This window comes from Carassius carassius, chromosome 47, assembly GCF_963082965.1.
Source record: "Carassius carassius chromosome 47, fCarCar2.1, whole genome shotgun sequence".
Classification (NCBI taxonomy): domain Eukaryota; kingdom Metazoa; phylum Chordata; class Actinopteri; order Cypriniformes; family Cyprinidae; genus Carassius; species Carassius carassius.
The window spans coordinates 16,333,856-16,353,275 of NC_081801.1; the positions used below are offsets into that span (position 1 = coordinate 16,333,856).

The 19,420-nt window shown below is 39.1% G+C and overlaps 2 protein-coding genes across 2 annotated transcripts; one reads left to right on the plus strand and one right to left on the minus strand.

Annotated features, from left to right (window-relative positions):
• Positions 1–984: 984 nt before the first annotated feature.
• LOC132130356 (DNA-directed RNA polymerase III subunit RPC9-like) lies at positions 985–9,142 on the minus strand. The gene is made up of 6 exons (XM_059542047.1): positions 9,061–9,142; positions 2,412–2,448; positions 2,115–2,213; positions 1,900–1,994; positions 1,513–1,570; positions 985–1,180 (listed from the first exon to the last, which is right to left on the minus strand). The coding sequence occupies exons 1-6, from the start codon at positions 9,066–9,068 to the stop codon at positions 1,043–1,045; spliced, it is 435 nt and encodes a 144-aa protein (XP_059398030.1). The 5' UTR covers positions 9,069–9,142; the 3' UTR covers positions 985–1,042.
• A 901-nt stretch (positions 9,143–10,043) lies between these two features.
• On the plus strand, positions 10,044–18,031 carry LOC132130075 (argininosuccinate lyase-like). The gene is made up of 16 exons (XM_059541698.1): positions 10,044–10,110; positions 10,246–10,440; positions 12,959–13,042; positions 13,178–13,234; positions 13,320–13,417; positions 13,506–13,583; positions 13,740–13,817; positions 14,362–14,414; positions 14,562–14,624; positions 14,983–15,097; positions 16,014–16,098; positions 16,975–17,034; positions 17,122–17,205; positions 17,444–17,524; positions 17,623–17,729; positions 17,836–18,031. Exons 1-16 carry the CDS (start codon positions 10,096–10,098, stop codon positions 17,984–17,986), a joined length of 1,404 nt encoding a protein of 467 aa, XP_059397681.1. The 5' UTR covers positions 10,044–10,095; the 3' UTR covers positions 17,987–18,031.
• The last annotated feature ends 1,389 nt before the right edge of the window (positions 18,032–19,420 follow it).

Sequence of the window (19,420 nt, forward strand, 5' to 3'; positions counted from 1 at the left end):
GCTTGAGAAATAGCCGTCAAACCATTTCGATTCCAGCGAAAAGCTGAAAAAAAATGAGAGAAAAAAAGTCTTAAATTCATACCAATTACAACAGCGCTGAAGAGGAACTCTCAACTTTCATTGGCCACAGCAAACGTCTATTGCCAATCAGGTGGTTTTCATTGGTTTTCTCTTTATGACATGGCATTGCTGTCATAAATCAAACTCGTGGAGGAGCGTCTCGCTGGACTCGTGTCGAATATATAATCAGTCTCTATTATCCTCAGAGGAACGGTCAATGAGAATATTTTTTAAATTAATATAATCATCGATATGTGTTGGGCTTTACTATATATAAAAGAAGAATAACCTTCAGTTTCAATGTTGCACTGTTTTCTGAATGGCTGGAATGAGAAAAGCGTCTTTAAATGACATAAATGCACATGTCTGCTTTATAGACAAAGGTCTCGGTAAACTTTTAGTTGTTATAAGAGCTCAATCTCTCAGTCACGCACTGACCTCGCATAGTCACACAGTTCGGTCAGAGAGTTTGTCAAATGATACCATAATTAAGACTAAACGACCAGGTTTGCTTTGCTCAATCTCTCTCAAACCAAACCTTTAAATGGTAACAAATTATGAAGTGTAATTATGAGCCAAATTAAATACAGGAAGGATACCAGAGAGGAAGTGAGACTTGTTTTGACTCCAGAAGATGATATCTCCCCACCCCCCAAAAAAGATCAATGCAACTCCTACAAATAGGTTTAAAAAGCTGACAAAATCATATGGATTTTTTTAATCATTTGCTTGTACAATATATACACATCAGGAACAATAAATAGATGTTTTAACAATTTTCTTAGACATCACTTTATATTAGCCAACATTAGCACTAGCACTGTCAACAAATCTGAAGAAAGTTTCTTTTGTGTTTGAAAATGAAAACACACATACACATCTCTTTTTCTCTCTCTCTCTCTCTCTCTCTCTCTCTCTCTCTCTCTCTCTCTCTCTCTCTATATATATATATATATATATAATTGAGTTTGCAGGGGTGATGTTACTGGTCTGTCTCCATCTCAGGGTCAGCAGATGGACTAGCTTCTTTCTGAGGGTCACCAGGCAGGACGTCCGTGACTTTCTGTATCAGTTCATCAATCTGTTCTTCTGTCAGTCTTTCCTCGCTCTCCTCTACCATCTGTTAGGTAAGTTCATATATAGGTTATATACCTATCATCCAGCAGTGGTAATTGAGAAAACTATCCTTTCTCTCATCAATCCCCCATTCTTGTATGATTAATGTTCCTTCAAGACTAATTTCTAAACAACAATCCGAATATGCTATTTGCTTATTATGGTGTATTTATATTATCATTCAAATATTCAGAGTGTCATGATCCTACCGAAATCACTGTAATATTGCTGATTTGTTACTCAAGAAACAATATCATTAATGGTAAAAACAGTTTGTGCTGCATATATATATGCAGCTATATATATATATTTATATATAAGTATGTACAGTCTTACCAGCTGGATCTCAACAGCAGTCTGAGGTCTGTGGTTAAGCAGCTGCAACTTCTCAGCTCTTTAAACAGGAAAAAAAAGAACCAGAAGTATATTACCTTTTGCCACAGTTTACAAACAGGTGCAATAATATTAAAATCACTGTCAGCTGCATAACAGCTACTCAGATGTGCACTGTAGTCTCAAACATCACATGACAATTTTTCATAATGATACATCTCAAACTTAGAATTACAGAGTGGTTGTAATACACTGTATTTAGTGTGACACCGTCTGTGCTTGTCCCACTGTTTGTGACACGTCTATAAGTTTTCCTTGTTTATTTACACAATTAAACAAGGCATTTTGGGGCAAAATAAGGAATAAAAAATAAAGTTTTCTGTAACTCACTTAGTAAGCTTGTGGAGCAGCATTGCAGTGAGGAACTCCTTCACAGTGTCCGGATTCTGATGAGCACATGGCGTCTTGGAGAGGTACTTCAGGGTCTACAGAGGCAGACGCATCAAATGTTTAAAGGCATGACAGATCACCCCGTTTAAAGATCATGAAGAAAACAATCTCTCATAGACCAAACATTTTATATCATCTTGGTTTAAGAGATGCACCTCATACATAATGGTGTTGAGATTCTGCTGTCCAGTGCTGTGCTTATGTTTAACCATCTCCTTTCTTTTTTCTTTCAGGTCTGTCAGCAACTGATAGACCTAGTGGAATATAGTAAAAGTGAAAGTGTGACTCATACTCGGAATTAGTGCTCTGCATTTAACCCATCCAAAGTGTGCGCACACACACACACACCGTGAACACACACTCGGAGCAGTGGGCAGCCATTTATGCATGTGTATACCACACAAGTTGATCCAAAATTAATCTTAAAAAAAAAGTTTAAAATGCATACTGACCTCATAATTGCTTAGCATAGCGGCATTGGTATCCCTTCTACAAAACAAAAGGTTTATATTAGGATTAACTTGTGTTAAATTGCCTAAAATTGTGTTCTAACAGCAGCTATAATATGCCTTTTGGAGCATTGCAACAAGCACAATTGCATTTAGTGCAATTGCAATCTTTGCATATGTGTATGTGAGCAAAGGGAAGCTCCAACTCAAGAAGGGTTGAAACGATTAGTCGACTATATTGACGTCAGCAATAAAAAAATGTCGACAAATCTTTTTGTTGTTGAGTAGTCGTTTGATCTCATAAGACCTAATGTCAGAGCATGCAATTATACTGTTTGACCAGTGTGGCGCTGTAGTGCAAAACAGTAATTCAGCCCTCCGGGATGCAATTCAAGAGAAGAAGACAGCCCTTCAGAGGAAAACATCTAGGTTACGTATGTAACCATGGTTCCCTGAATAGGGAACGAGATGCTGCGGTGATGTCACCGGCTATGGGAACACCCCTCGGTGTGACGAATGTCTGAAGCCCTATACTATCTCGCCAATCCTATTGGCCAAATAGCGCCTGGCACCACCCTTACGCATGCGCACGCATCATATACCTGGGTGCCGCACGCTATTTCGCTCAGATTTCATGAACTGAAGAAGAAGAATGCTATCAAGGTATGGCACGGCCAGGACCGCAGCATTTCGTTCCCTATTCAGGGAACCATGGTTACATACGTAACCGAGATGTTCCCTTTCATAGGTCACTTCGATACTGCAGTGACGTCACCTTCTATGGGAACGCTATACCATAACGCCTGACGTACCTGGGATCCAAGGAAGCATCTGCTCAAGCGGAGAGAACCCGGGAGCCAGGGGCCCTCCTCACATCCAGACTGTAAGACTTGATAAAAGTGCTCGGTGAGGACCAACCTGCCGCAGCACAGATATCATCCATAGAAGATCCACTGAGAAAAGCTCGAGAAGAAGCCACTGCTCTCGTGGAATGTGCTTTAACTCCTAATGGCGAAGCAAGTCCGCGCGCCTCATAGGCTAAAGATATTGCTTCCACCAGCCAATGGGACATGCGCTGTTTTGTAACAGCATGGCCTTTACCCTTATGTCCAAAACAGACAAACAGCTGGTCAGACTCACGCCATGGGGCTGTACGATCCACATAAGCCTTTAAAGCTCTCACAGGGCAAAGACTTAGATCTCCTGACCCCGCCTCAGCAGGGGGTAAAGAGAGTTTTAGGGATTAAAGCGAAAGGGATTAGATGCGACCTTAGGGACATAATTAGGCCTCGGTCGCAACAACACCTTCACAAAGCCCGGTGCAAATTCCATGCACGAGGGTGAGACAGAGAGAGCCTGTAAATCCCCAACTCTCTTGAGGGAGGATAAAGCTATAAGAAGAACCGTCTTCAGAGTCAGGATTTTATCCGGTACAGTTTCAAGGGCTCAAACGGATGCCCTGATAAACCTTGCAACACAATGTATAAATCCCATGAAGGAACTCGCACGGGGCGGAAAAGCCTCAGCCGTCGCGCACCCTGTATGAAACGAGAAACCAGTGGATGACGGCCCACTGAGGCACCATCTATATATTCGTGGTAAGCCGAAATGGCTGCCACGTAAACCTTTAGAGTGGATGGCGTCACTCCATCCGAAAAACGGTCCTGAAGGAACTCCAGTATTGAAGCCACTGGGCAGTAAACTGGATCCATATTACGAATTTCACACCAGGTCGTAAACAGTCTCCACTTGAAAGCATATAAGCGTCTCGTAGAAGCTGCTCTAGAATTCAGTATAGTCTCGGTAGTTTCAACAGAAAGACCGAACATACTAACTCACTCCGCTCAGAGGCCACGCCCACAGTTTCCATAGATCTGGCCTCGGGTGCCAAATCATTCCCTGTGCTTGTGATAATAAATCCTGTCTGAGGGGAATCTCCCATGGAGAGCCCGCTAACAGACTGATCAGGTCCGCAAACCACGGCTGTGTGTGCCACCGCGGAGCCACCAGCAGCAGCTGTTCCACTCTGTCCAGCCGTATTCTCGATAATACCGCAGGGATCAAACGAATCGGGGGAAAAGCATACAAACTGGTCCTGGGCCAATTGTGAGCTAGCGCATCCAAGCCCAGGGGCGATGGAGGGCATAGGGAGAACAATAGCGGACAATGCGTAGTCATGTTCGACGTGAATAAATCCACTCTCGCTTCTCCGAAAATCTGCCATAAGAGGTTCACCGTTTGGGGGTGTAACCTCCATTCCCCTTGCTCCAGAGTGTGCCTGGATAGCAAATCCGCTCCGAAGTTCAAACGTCCGGAGACATGAACAGCTCGGATCGACAGAAATTTGTTCTGAGACCAAAGAAGAACATGTATCGCCAGCCTGCACAGGGGGCGAGAGCGTAATCCTCCCTGATGATTCAGATATGACACAACCGCAGTGTTGTCTGATCTGAGCAGCACATGATGGCCGATCAGCAGATTCGAGAAATACTGGAGAGCCAGAAAAACTGCCAGTAATTCCAACCTGTTTATGTGCCAACTGGGTTGTGTCGCTGTCCACACTCTGTGGGCTGGACGCCCTTGACAAACAGCTCCCAAACCGGTCAAAGACGCATCCGTCGTGACAGTCTCTCGCAAAGCACAAATCCCCAGCCGAACCCCGGCTAGAAGAAATTCGGTTGACATTCATAGTTTTAACGACATCACACACCTCCGTGTCACCGAAATTGTCCGATGTGGAAGACAACGGGGTGAAATATTTCGTCTTTTCGTCCACAACTGAAAAGGGTGCATGTGAAGTAATCCCAGACGAATTACGGGGAATGCCGCTGCCATTAGACCTAAAAGTCTGAGGCACAATCTCACTGTCACTGTGCGACCCGCTTTGAAGCACCGCATGCATGACGCAATTGACTGAGCGCGTGGGAGAGAAAGCTTTGCTGTCATCGCGCGAGAGTCCAAGACTATTCCCAGAAAGGTTATCCGTTGAGAGGGAATTAAAACACTTTTCTGGAAATTCGTGCGTAAGCCTAGGCTGTTTAAATGATTCAGCGCAAGATCCCGATGAGAGTGTGCTTGAGTCTGCGATTGCGCTAACACCAGCCAATCGTCTAAGTAGTTCAAAACAGAGCTAAGCCAAAGGGAAGAACGCGGTACTGATACGCTTTGCCCTCTAAAGCGAATCTGAGGAACTTTACTGTGTCTCTTGATGATCTGAATATGATAGTATGTATTCTTCAGATCGATCGTGACAAACCAGTCGTTTGGTTGAATCTGAGACAAAATAGACTTTACCGTCAACATCTTGAATTTGCTCGGCCTGAGTGCAAGATTCAAACGGCGTAAATCCAGAATGGGTCGCAACCCGCCGTCTTTTTTTTTTTTTTTGGTACCACAAAATAACGGCTGTAAAACCCTGACTCCATCTGAGAGGGGTGTACTTCTTCTATAGCCCCTTTGCTCAGCAGAGTTGACATCTCTTGTCGCAGCACCGCTATTTCCATCGGTTTCACAACTGTGGAAAGAATTCCGCGGAAAGGAGGCGGGCCTCTTCGAAACTGAAGGGTGTATCCGTGACAAATTGTGCGTAACACCCATTGAGAAATGTCGGGCAAACGTTCCCACGTGGTCCGAAACAATATTAGCGGTCTCAAGATTTCTTCTTCCTGCAACGCTGTCATAAGCGTTAAAATGTCCGGGCACGAAAAGCTCGGGGCGTTCGTGCACAGCGGAAGTGCATGCGTAAAAGTCGTTGCGTTTCGTTGTGTATAATCCTGAAACGTGCCCACGGCAGGAATTAGGCCAACAGATTGAACATCGGGCTCTGCCGCTAGCGAAAAAGCGGCGGTTGTGTGAGCCGTCATAAACGGGTCGTCTGTGCAAGACCCTTGAATCGTCCCTTGAATTCTGAAAGCTGGATTGCGCAGAGTGTCTGAGGGAACGTTTGGCATAACAGCTCGATCCAATGCTGCTCGAGGCGCTGTTTGTGGCGAGACAGTCAGTGTTTGAGCATGGGGACTGCAGTGAGAGTGTTGGATGCGCAAAAGCGGTCCAACAGCGCTCTCTAATGGAGGGCACAGTCCCTGGCAAGCAGCGAGAACATCAGGAGCTGCTATTCGGGGCCCGAGAACGAGAGGTATTAGCCGTTGAACTCAGGTTTAACCTTTTGCGCTGACGTTGGTGAGCCGGTGGAAAAACCTTAGGGCCCCAATCCTTACGAGGGGGCACCATAGGTGAGGTGTTCGGCGAGAGTCTCTTCCACCGGAGGCATCGCTGCATAGCCATGGTTCGCCATATCGGAAATGGTGGCGAAATCCACAGCCGCAGCGTTAGTAATCCACGCCGAGAATGTCTGTTTCCAGGACCTCGAAACCTCTTGGTGGAGGTCCGGGAAAAAAGGTAAAGGCCTTCGGGGCTGTGCAGGTGTCCGACTAGTTAGAAAATGGTCGTCCAGCTTAGATGAAGGTTGGGCCTCGGCCTTCTCAACCTCCCAATCCAGTCCCAATTTACCCACAACGCGAGAAACCACATCCAACAGCTCGCTGTAGGAGGGGGAAACACGCCTCTCCTGTCCGCTAGGAGGGAGAGAGCCAGTGTCGGCCGCGAAGTCCTCAGACCCCGAGGCCGCGGCGGATAAAACGTCGTCATCATAGCGTCCACAACCGAAGGAGATGGCTATGTGGCTCCGGTGTGGACTGAAAATCCTCATTAGAGAAGAGGACAGGCTCAATAAAACTTTTATTCTGCACCAGGCTAGGGGAGAGCGAGCGATGTGGAGAATATTCCAGCACTGCGCTGTCCTCGAAAGCCATGTCACACGTGTCACCCCAAGCTATCGCCTCGTGCGGTGCCTCGGCAGTCGCAGAAGTGACATGGCGGGGGTTAGACACGGGGGCGACATCAGAAAATACTCCCCCCCTGGAGCGCAGTACTCTGAGCCGCAGGCCATCACAATGGGGACAAGAAGAAAGGCAGCTAAGCGCTGTGTGTAAACCCAGACATACTACGCATCTTTAATGAGAGTCTCCATTCGTGATGTACCTGGTACACGGCTCCTTACACCTTCGAAAACTCATCGCGTCCGCGAAGAGGAGTTAACACTGCTCGTAGAAAACCGCTGAAGAACGCGAGATGATTCCTAGGGCACAGATGATTCGCTTCCCTGAAGGAATGAAATCTGAGCGAAATAGCGCGCGGCACCCAGGTATATGATGCGTGCGCATGCGTAAGGGTGGTTCCTAGATATTTAGATATTTAGCCCCTGAAATGCGAATTTTGCTGGAGGATCCCCATCAAAAATATTTGTATTTTACCCCCCGAACGTAACTTTTGCCCTTGAAACACGATTAGGCTAGTTTTGAGTAGCAATTGGGCAGGTTTTGTTGCAAAAACTTGGCAACCCTGAACATGAAGCTGCTGAGCGGCGTTTGGATAAATATGTAAATATATGCTGCATGCTTTCCTCTCAATTAAAAAAAAAAAAAACTGACTGCAGTGTGAAAGAAGCAGCGATGTGGATGTTAAGCAAATTCTGCATTTCAATTCTGCAAGTCCAGTCACGTCATGTTTCTTTATATAACTTAGTACTTTATGCAATAGTTAGCCTTAAATACCGTATTAAACATGAAAAACCAGGGTCAGTGTCACTCTCAGTTAGAATTACAAGTTGATGTCATTTAGTTACTTTTTCATATAGCTAATTAAATGGTGAATAAGAGAGTTTCTCTGTCATCTCATTTTGTGTCAAAAATACATTTAGTTGTAAAAATTAATTGTATAATTGTAATTATGACTTTCAAAAGCTGAAGTGATTACCTTTATTTATTTGTTAGAATCTATAAAACTAAATATTTGAACTACTTGTAAATGCGGAATAATCAGTAATTTAATTGTATTTTTTTAATTCTGAGAGCGCGCGTCTCTCTGTGAAAGACAGGTGAAAGCGCGTGCAGGAGAAGCGTGTGCAGATCAGAAGATTAAATTAAGACTAAACAAACCCATTTATTTATGAATTTATGATTTCTGGTATCACTCTACGCTTAAACCTGGCCTAATATTATAATTTAAATCGCGTTTTGATTTATATATTTTCTGTATTTTAATAAATGCAGCATTAAACGTATTTCAGGGCTCTGTATAGGTCATTACACATTAACGTCTGCGACATTTTCATTGGACTAAATCTAAAATATCTTAAACTGTGTTCCAAAGATAAATGTAGGTCTTACTGGTGTGGAACGACATGAGGGTGAGTTATTAATAACATAATTATGATTTTTGGGTGAACTATCCCTTAAATTGCCCAAATCCCTCTGGCTATTAAATAAACGACAAATATGCATTCAGAAGATTATACATAAATCTTTACACACAAATGATCATTCATCAACTATTACTGAAAATACATTTTCCACAGATCAGCTCATAATCAGTTTTATCTGAGTTTGATGGCTCCAATGCATTCGTAGCATCCACCGTCATCTAATCTAGAATGCAAGAGTAACCACGTGAGCTGCATAAAGTCGTCATTTTAGTGTAAACTTGGAAATCTGTTCTAATTACAGCGCCATACTGGGTATTTTTCAATAAACATATTATTATTATATGATTTAAGTTTGACTTTAGGCGAATAAAATTAAATTAATTTTCTTACACATCCATCCCAATATGCCTGGTTGGTTAGACAACTAACAACGATCCGGTGAGAAAACGAGGCTGTCTGTTAAACGTTCCCACCCAGTTGTCATCTTCAAATTTGTTTGTAGGGTTAAATATTCCTGTACCTATTGTTGGTTAAAAATATATTCTATAGTGGCAATTTTAATAAAGACCTGACTATAAAGTTTACCCGTGCAACAAAAGGAATCCTGCGACAATACTAAAATCTAAACTGAATCACTAAATGTTGTGGAAGTGACACTATAGATTAGAAAAATATGGATGAAATGTTATTGAAAAATATTATATTTATATTAAATATAATATGGTGTATTTATATAAGATTATAGTTATATAAAAGTAATATTATGAAAAATAAGAGTAGAATTGTGCTTGCAATGAATCAAAAGAACATATAATAAAATGACAATTATAAAAGTTATAAACCCAAATATGGATAAAAAGGGAGAAATAGATTCATGAACAGATGCAATAGCAAAAATACAAATCTGTAAACATAATACACACAAACTAAATACACTGTTGATATGATGTATTTGCACAGTTATTTTACAAAAATATAACCCCAAAAATAAATAAGACTTAAAAATGAGATCAAATATTAAAGGACATGAAGTATAGCTAGATTCATTCTTACTTGTGTACCTGCTCGTTTTAAGGTCATAGCGCCATCCACCCTTCAAAACTGTAACTGCAAACTGTATTCTCTCTTTTGGGCAAGTTCGATCAAGCATTTGTTCTCTAAAATGAAGGACAGCGCCCGAAAATGTCGCTTTAGATTTTGGTTGGGTTGCGAGTATCTAATTAACATATTATGGGCGGGGCTTTTGAGTTCCCAAAATAAACGAGGAAGAAACTCGGGTCACAAGGTACTGAATGGACAGCTTCTTACGGTAATTCATTTTCACGAATCGGTGAAAACAAACGACACTGATTTGGTCCTTTAATTGTCCGACATTTCCTTTTTCTGTTTTCTCATCGCAGATAAAGATTGCTTGAGACTGTTACAATGGCAAGTTCAGAGGTAAAGATCGCTCATATTTATAAAGTCAGTCTGATTTAGTGTGTTTTTTTGTGTGTCACGGGATTTCCAAACCTGTCAGAAACCACGAGCCATGATTTATCCTAATGTTTATGTTTATTATTTTGCTTTAAACAGGGAAATAAACTATGGGGTGGCCGCTTTGTGGGAAACACCGACCCTATAATGGAAAAGTTCAACGCGTCCATCGCGTACGACCAGCGCATGTGGGAAGCTGATATTAAGGGGAGTAAAGCATATGTCAAAGCTTTACAGAAAGCAGGTCTGGTCACGCAAAACGAGATGGAACAGATTCTTACAGGACTTGACAAGGTGATTATATTATTTACCCCATTACCCGAATCATAAACCTGTCTGATAGCATCCAGGTTATATGTTTTCTTTTACAGTGTCATCTTTCTCATTCAGTTTCATTTGTTTTCCCTTGAACTATGATGATACTTTGTAAATATTTACCTGGATACTGTTTCATAGTCCATTTCCCCGTTAACACCAAAGCTTAATACCACAGTCTATGCTTAATACATCACAGACAATGACACAGACAATTTCCATGTGCACAAAACAATAGCCATGTGTCAATGCTGATGGCGAAGCTACTGCAGTTCAACATGGCATTATGTCAACATATGCAATTGGCCAAATAGAGCAGAGTGGGGCTAGTTGTCACATTTTTAATATTTAATTTAAAAATTTAATGATTAAGAAAAAAGATTCACCAAACATAGACCATACAAACAGCAGGAATGTAAAAGAACAGAAAGGGAAAAGGTAATGTTCAAAAATATAAACTCATTTACTCAACCAATAGTTTATTGTATTGTAAAAAAAAAGTAAAAAAACATAATCGGACAACTTACCCCACCCCCCCCCCCCCCCCACACAAAAAAAAAAAAAAAAAAAAAAAAGACACTTTCAACTAGAATAATAAAATAAAAAATAAAAAAAATCAAGAGATGTAAAAAATAATATGAAGATTTTGGAATTTTAGTTTGGAGTATAAAATTCACAACATTTATTCTATATTGTGTTATTCTTTGTAATTATTCTAATAATTAAACTTTGATACATTTTAACATCTGCTAGAGAAAACACTAATTTTTGTAATTGGACTATTAAAGGAGCATTGCGTAGGTTCTGAAATTTCTAACCGTTACTGACACCAGTGGCCATTAGAGGAACTGCAGCCAGTCTCATGCTCGTTCTCAGTGCGCACGCTTTTTTTTTTTTTTTTTACTTACGAGGAGTGTCCGTGGATGTCTGAATTGTGCTGGAGGCTGGTCGCTTCTTTCCATCCGCAGTCCATTTGAAAACACTATTGCCGCTGCTTACTATAATGGCTGGCGTGCCGTACGGTTGTAAGCCCAAGTAGATGAGAACGCGCATGACGTCACATTTTGTGAATTTTCGCGCCAATTCGGGCCCGACTCCTCCACACACAATTGAGCCTACAGGCTGATAGAGGCAACGGTGGTGGACAGTTGAGGTGTCATTCTTTTTTTACATCATGGTTGGCTCATACATGTACAAATGAAAACGCTATCTTAAAGATTTTTTTAAGTAAAACCTTTATATAGTTACTGCACTGTTATTTTAGAATCACTGAGATAATATTATAGTTTTTCTAAATATTTAGATGATTATTTTTTAAATATTTTGTTATAATTTTACGTGAAGTTAGTCATTTAGCCTGATTTAATCACGCTAGTGTAGCTGCACAAACCAATGGCATGCTAGGGACCCCCTGCATGATGCATATGGGCATGGTGAATGTGGAATACTTTCTGGGAGCATGAGTCTCGCCCTTCTCTGTTCGCAGATCACCTTCTTCAATGAAGGCAGCCCTACTCTCCCTTTTCTCCCCTTTCAGCTAGCTCAGAGAAGAAACAGTGAAGTCATAGGCCGAGCGACCAGGCTTGATTGATCTCATGCCCGCACAGGTCCTGTGTCACTCTCCCCACAGCACTTTGATCAGGGCACAGGGCAAACTCCTCTTGCTGAGTGTAGTTCATGTGGCAGGCAGACTAAACTAGGGATGAGACATGCTGTCCAGGGTGCAATGTAGCTCTAGGAAGATGGAGATACATTCCCAAATGGTTTAAACGATCTGGCCTGTCTTCAAGAAGGTGGACCTCTTTGCGTCAGATGACAACTTTCACTGCCCAATTTATTTTTCGAAGCAGCGATATGCCCTGGCCAACGATTGGCCTAAGCGGCTTGGGTCTCATTATTAGCTCATGTTTACAGGAGCCCTCAGTATGGGCGCCCCGGGGCTTGGCTTGCAGAGAAGCTTCGTTCTGCACTTGCTTATGGCATGGTGCGATTGGGTCCTCATAACGCAATTGGAGAAACTGTTTGAAAGGGAACCTTCGGTTACTTACATAACCTCGGTTCCCTGAGAAAGGGAACAGCGTTGTGTAGGCTGCTGTGTTATAAAGCTGCGCGTGAATTGATGACTCCTTCCTTCAGTCAAAAGTTTCTGATGAAATGGCACTTAGAGCTGACTAATATAGCAGTCAGCTCCACCCCTTTTGGTGGGTTGAAGCGTCAATGGTTCGTGCAGCTACACGAATGTGATCAAATTAGGCTTCAGAATAAACAGGAGTTTCCCTTATCTAAGGGAACTGAGGCTGTGTAAGTAACCAGAGTGTTTTTATTTAAGTTTATTTCATAAAAATTTATAGGTTTAGTTAACTATAATAACGGTGAGCTCCTGAGATATAGCTCTAGTGGCAACTAACCCCAGTCTCCCCATATGGCTGTATATATTGCAAAAAGATTTATCAGACATTTTTAATTTAACTGAGGTATTTAAACATATCTTTATCAGGTTTTTGATGAATGGTCCAAAGGCGAGTTCAAGATCAAACCAGGAGACGAGGATATTCACACAGCCAATGAACGCAGACTGAAGGTCAAAAGAAAACACTGAATTATTTTTTGAATAAGAAGAAATTTTATCAGTTGACCATGTGGTGTAACTTATAATTCTGAATAATGAAAGTAATGTTACAGGAAATTCAGTCATTGTTCATGTCTACTTTTAAAGGAATTTATTGGTGATCCAGCTGGAAAACTTCACACAGGCAGGAGCAGAAATGATCAGGTTTAAATTTAATTCAATTTAATTTGTCACATGATATTTACAGGCATATAGGCTTTTGACCGAACTCTTTCCCTTTGATGGATAGGTTGTAACAGATATGCGTCTCTGGCTACGGGACTCTATTAACTCTCTGAAAGAACTAGCTTTGCAGCTCATCAGCACTATGGTTGAAAGAGCTGCAGTGTAAGAATGCTCACTATGCTCACATTATCTTACTAATGTACAAATACCAAACACAAACATCCCAAACTATTTTCCTTTGTCCATTCAGAGAGATTGAAGTCCTGTGCCCTGGATACACTCACATGCAGAGGGCCCAGCCAATCAGATGGAGTCACTGGATTCTCAGGTGCATTTTAGTAGAAGAATTCTGTCTTAATTATATTTTACTTGAGACGAGGCAACAGTAAAGCGGTAACAGTGTTAAGTGTTGTGATCTTGTATATATGGACTTGTTGATACATACATCTGGTCATAACTGATAAGTGTTCATCGTTTCTCTCAGTCATGCTGTGGCTCTAAGCAGAGATGTTGAACGCCTGGAGGACATCAGGAAACATGTTAATGTGATGCCCCTTGGAAGGTTATTTTTGTGTATATACAATATTGAAACGTCTTTAAAAGAATTCTCTTATGCTTATTAAGGTTGAATTTATTTAAAATAAAAACAGTAATATTTGTAAATTTTATATTTGACAATTTAAAGTAACTTTTAATATTTGAATATATTTTAAAATGTTATTTATTCCTGCGATGGCAAAGCTGAATTTTCAGCATCATTACTTCAGTCTTCAGTGTCATATAATCCTTCAGAAATCATTAAGCTGATTTGGTGATCAAGAAACATTTTTTATTTTCTCAATGTTGAAAACACTATTGCAATTGTAGCTGTGATACATTTTTTTTTCTTGATTATTAAAAAATATAAAGTTCAAAAAACAGCATTTGAAATACAAATCTTTGGAAATTTATCATTATATATGCCTTTACTGTCATTTTTTAATACATCCTGACTAAAAAATAGTTTTCAATTTACAGAAAAAGTCTTACTGACTCTAAATCTTTGAACAGTACCGCACACACTTTTATTTTTGAGATACATTGATATATTTTTATTTGCCTTGCAGTGGAGCCATTGCTGGGAATCCCTTCAACATTGACAGAGAACTTCTTCGCCAAGGTTGACGTCATTTGTTTTCCTGAATAAGTAATGATTCGTGAAGTGTGATCCTGTGATATATATTTGTGTATATAAGTCAAACTGGTCAGCTACGTAATTTATTATTATTTTTTTTCATCTGAATCAGTTTTTTTTTTCACTCCCCAGAACTAAATTTTGATAGTATCAGCATTAACAGCATGGATGCTACCGGACAGAGGGATTTCGTTGGTATGTATAATCATATACAGGTCATCAGTAATTAAAGGGATGATTCATATAAAAATTATAATTCTGTCATCATTTACCCACCCTTAATTTGTTCCAGACCTGTATGACTTTCATTCTTCTGTGGAACACAAAAGAAGATCATTCAAAAATTGCTTCTTTTTTTTTGACCATTAAATGAAAGTCAGTGGTCACCAAAACTGTTTGGTTACCAACATTCATCAAAATATCTTCATTTATATTCCACAGAATAAAGAAAGTCATACAGATTTTGAACAACATGAGGGAGATGATCATTGAATTTTCATCTTTGGGTGAAGAATCTGTTTAACAGAATGTGTTTGTGTAAATATTTGGACAGCTGAGTTTCTCTTCTGGGCATCAATGTGTCTCACACACCTCAGCAAGATGGCAGAGGATCTGATTTTATACAGTACAAAGGAGTTCTCCTTCATTACTCTGACTGATGCATACAGGTGAGAACAGCACATGATTTATAATGGGAAGTGACAGCAGTGGTCAATCTTGAAAACAATACTTTTTTTTTATTATAATTGTTTTTTATTCAGCTTTGCCACCACAGGAATAAAATACATTTTTAAATATAGAAACGTATATTTTTCTAGTTTTTTTTATTTTAGTTCTAATAATATTTCACATTATTACTGTTTTACTGTATTTTTAATCAAACAAAGGAAGTCTTGTTGAGCATTAGAGTGTTTAGAAAGCAAGAACGTGTCTTGTGTGTAGGCCCCATAATACGTCATAATGCCAAAGCAGACAGAAATCATTAATTTGAAGCCCTTGGGTTAACAGTACAGTATTTTCCTTGCATTACTATCATGTTCTGCATCATAATCACCTCATTTGTCACATATGCACATTTCCATCATGAGTTGCTAACTTGAGCTTTAGGCAGAGTTGCAGATTAAATAATTCAATGACTTCTGTGGTACACTGGCCAAGAAATCTCAGTGAGTACACATGTACCTACTCACGTCATCACAAATTCTTCCTTGTTAGAGCAAATCAATTTTCTTCCTTATACTATAATTCTTTATGGACTGTGAAATGTTCGACCTGCTAACATGAACTGATTTATCTTTATTAACCATAAACTGGTTACTACACAGCCAGTACTGACCTTAGTTAAATAGTAATTGTTCACTCAGAAATAATTATTGCCTATTTATTAACAACATTATAATGTTCAGAAAAGCTGACCATCTGCCCTGGAGTGCAGGATTCAACTCAACATAGTGGCCTCGGGATACTTATACTGTGAACATGAGCTGACTGATGTGTACTGAGGGATACAATCCTTTTCTGCTTTGTATGTGTGCTTTGTGTGTGTAGTTAATCAGAGCTGTTGTCTTTATTTTGTGAGAACAGCACTGGGAGCAGTTTAATGCCTCAGAAGAAGAACGCAGACAGCCTGGAGCTCATCCGCAGCAAAGCAGGACGAGTGTTTGGCAGAGTAAGATACAGCAATGACTAATGAAGACAACCAGAGACACCCATATAGTCTTTTGATTAAGATCAGTCTATGGGAAATGTAATAATTAGTACTAGGGCTGTCAGTTTAGTTGCTATTCATTTAGGTATGCACAATATAATGGTATCTTATCAGTTATCGAATGATGGATATTTAATAGTGCATGTTTTATTCTCCTCTTAAAATTTAGATTAGATTCAGTCATCCAACTCCTACTTGAAGTTAATTTTTGAAAACATTAATAATTTAATAATGCTGTCACATATCACTTTTAGCCAACCCAAAGTAATTATTCACTTTTCAGTCTGTGCTTAATGTTATTATGCCTAAATTTACTTTTAAATATTTTTTTAAATATTTTATTTTTAATGTATTTAGACAAAATTGTATAATATTTTAACATAGACTTTTTATTGGTTATCAGCAATAACATTTAAATAATTATCAGCTTTATTTAAAATATTTGCTATAATAACAATATTAAAAATAATTATTTAATCAAATTAATATAAATTAACATAGCAGACAAAATAGTAAACTATTTTAATATCACCCATTTATTAGTTATCGGAGATAAAGTAAAAATATTTTTGGCTTATTGGTCAGAATTTTCAAATCATATCAGTATTTTAAATATGTTATAAAAATAAAAGTAGCATACTTAACAGACAAATTGTGAAATATTTAAATATCACCATAACGTGAAATTAATTGTTGGCTTATTGAGCAGAATTTTCATAACAGTGCATACCTAGTTAAATTATAAGTAAATAATATTTAAAATAGTATTAATATTATAATATTAAAATACAAATATTTTATATACATTTATCTAATTTAACTTTCATTGTAATACAGTGTACAGGGTTTCTGATGACTCTTAAGGGCTTACCCAGCACATACAACAAAGACCTACAGGTATGTCCATGACAGCCAAAATATGAAAAAATATGATATTTTATATTATTTTAAAACATTTTCTGAATATATGTTTTGCCACTGCAGGAGGATAAGGAGGCCATGTTCGACACATATGATACAGTACAAGCTGTGTTGCAGGTGGCAACAGGTGTCATTTCAACTCTAAAGGTGAGAGACGGGTTATAACACAAGTTGATGTTGTTTTGTCATGGACAATGACAATAACAAAAAAAAAGCTTCAGTTAAACAGTATGTAGGGGAAATGCTGAATGAGATGCAGACGTGTTGGAGCATGTCGTAATCCATTGTCCGTTTAGAATGTGAGCAGTGTTTTTGTTGTTTCATTTCCTTTTTTATTCATTGTTGAACAAGAGATCTTAGGCACTTGTACTTTTCCATTCCTCAGGTCAACCAACCAGCGATGGAAGGGGCCCTCAGCCCAGATATGCTGGCCACTGATCTTGCCTACCATCTGGTCAGAAAGGGAGTAAGTCCATCAATTCATCAACTTCATCAACAGTTTTATGATTCCGCATATGTCAGTAGAGCTGAATGAAATCTGATATATATACATATATATCAAAGATGCCTTTCAGAGAAGCCCACAGTTGTGCTGGGAAAGCAGTTTATATTGCTGAATCTAAGAACATCCATCTGTCCCAAATCACTGTAGAGGATCTTCAAACTGTCAGGTCGGCAGTCACATTCAAACTAAAAGGACATCTTATAGTAATTGAAATGTTTTAATTTAGATTTTTTTATTTATTTATTTGGTTTTTTAAATTTATTTATCTCCAGCCCTTTGTTTGACAAGGACGTTTCTTCACTGTGGGACTACAACAGAAGCGTTGAACAGTACAGCGCCCCCGGTGGTACGGCTAGGAGCAGCGTCACAGCTCAGATTGAGCACTTCAGAACCTGGTTACAGGCACATAAACAGAAACCATAGTCTCATTTTGGTCCCACTTTATATTAAAGGAACACTCTGCTTTTTTTTCCGAAAAAAGGGACTCATTTCCCAACTCCCCTAGAGTTGAGTTTTACCATTTTCTCTGTAGACCGTTAGCATCTCGCTCAAAAATGACCAAAGAGTTTTAATATTTTAAAATTTAATTTTTTAAAAAAGACTCTTCTTTAGTTACATTGTGTACTAAGATCGATGAAAAATTAAAAGTTGCAATTTTCTAGGCCGATATGTCTAGGTACTATACTCTCATTCCGGCATATTAATCAAGGAACTTTGCTGCCGAATCACGGGTGCAGCAGGCACAGTGATATTAGGCAGTGCCTCTAAATAGTCCCGATATGGCCTATACAATCCCAATGTTTCATTTACTCTCGGTTTTAGTACACAATGGAACTACAGAAGAGTCAAGTTTCAAATAGGAAAAATATAGAAACTCTTTGGTCATTTTTGAGCAACATGCTAACGGTCTAATCAGATTCAATGATCTATGCTAAGCTACCCCAAAAGTGCTAAAGCCAGACCCAAAGATTGGCTGAATGGATTAGAAAACCGTAAAACTCTTAATTTTTAACTCTTGGGTAGTTGGAAAATGAGCCTATTTTCAGAAGAAGGGAAAAAAAAGAAAAGTGGTTTCTTTAAGTGGCCTTAATTAATGTACTTACATTTCAATTAATCATTTTGTATATTGTACTTATATTTAAAAAATACCTGCATGTAATTACATCTGTAATTAATTTCTGTAACTGCATTTATAATTACACTGTTGACCCATCCCTTACACCTTAACCCACTCTTAATCCTGCCCATAGCACCAAACCTGTCCCTAACCTTACCCATATCCCACCTCAATAGCAGCAAAAGTGTTTTGCAGTACAATATGACCACAATAAGTACATTGTACTTATTTTTTGATAGAAGTACATAATGTTTAAGGCTACTTAATATAAAGTGGGACTCTCATTTCTACAAGGGTCACTAGTACAGTAGGTACTCTTTTATATTTGAATTTGGCATGTTATGCCTGCATGTTACATATGAACTTCAATTGGCTCTAAAAAAAAAATCTATACATGACAAACAATATTTACAATAAAATATAATTGCAAATAAATTAAGAATTTGTGTACTCACTTCATTTGAACTTTTATTAACATCTTTTGAAACATTATGTACAACTTACACCCCATATGCCCTGCATATGAAACACAATTTGTTTTACATGTTTGTATCAATTTCAATCATCAAACCATAACCATATGAAACATTCAATTACAGGAGATTCATAAGAACATCAAACATTAAACAACAGTAAAATTGGCATTTTAATAAGGCCTGGTAAATCATGAAAATGGTAAGTAATGGAAAAGTCCATTGTGACGATCTTAATGGAGGATAAGAAAGCTTCAAATGAGCCAC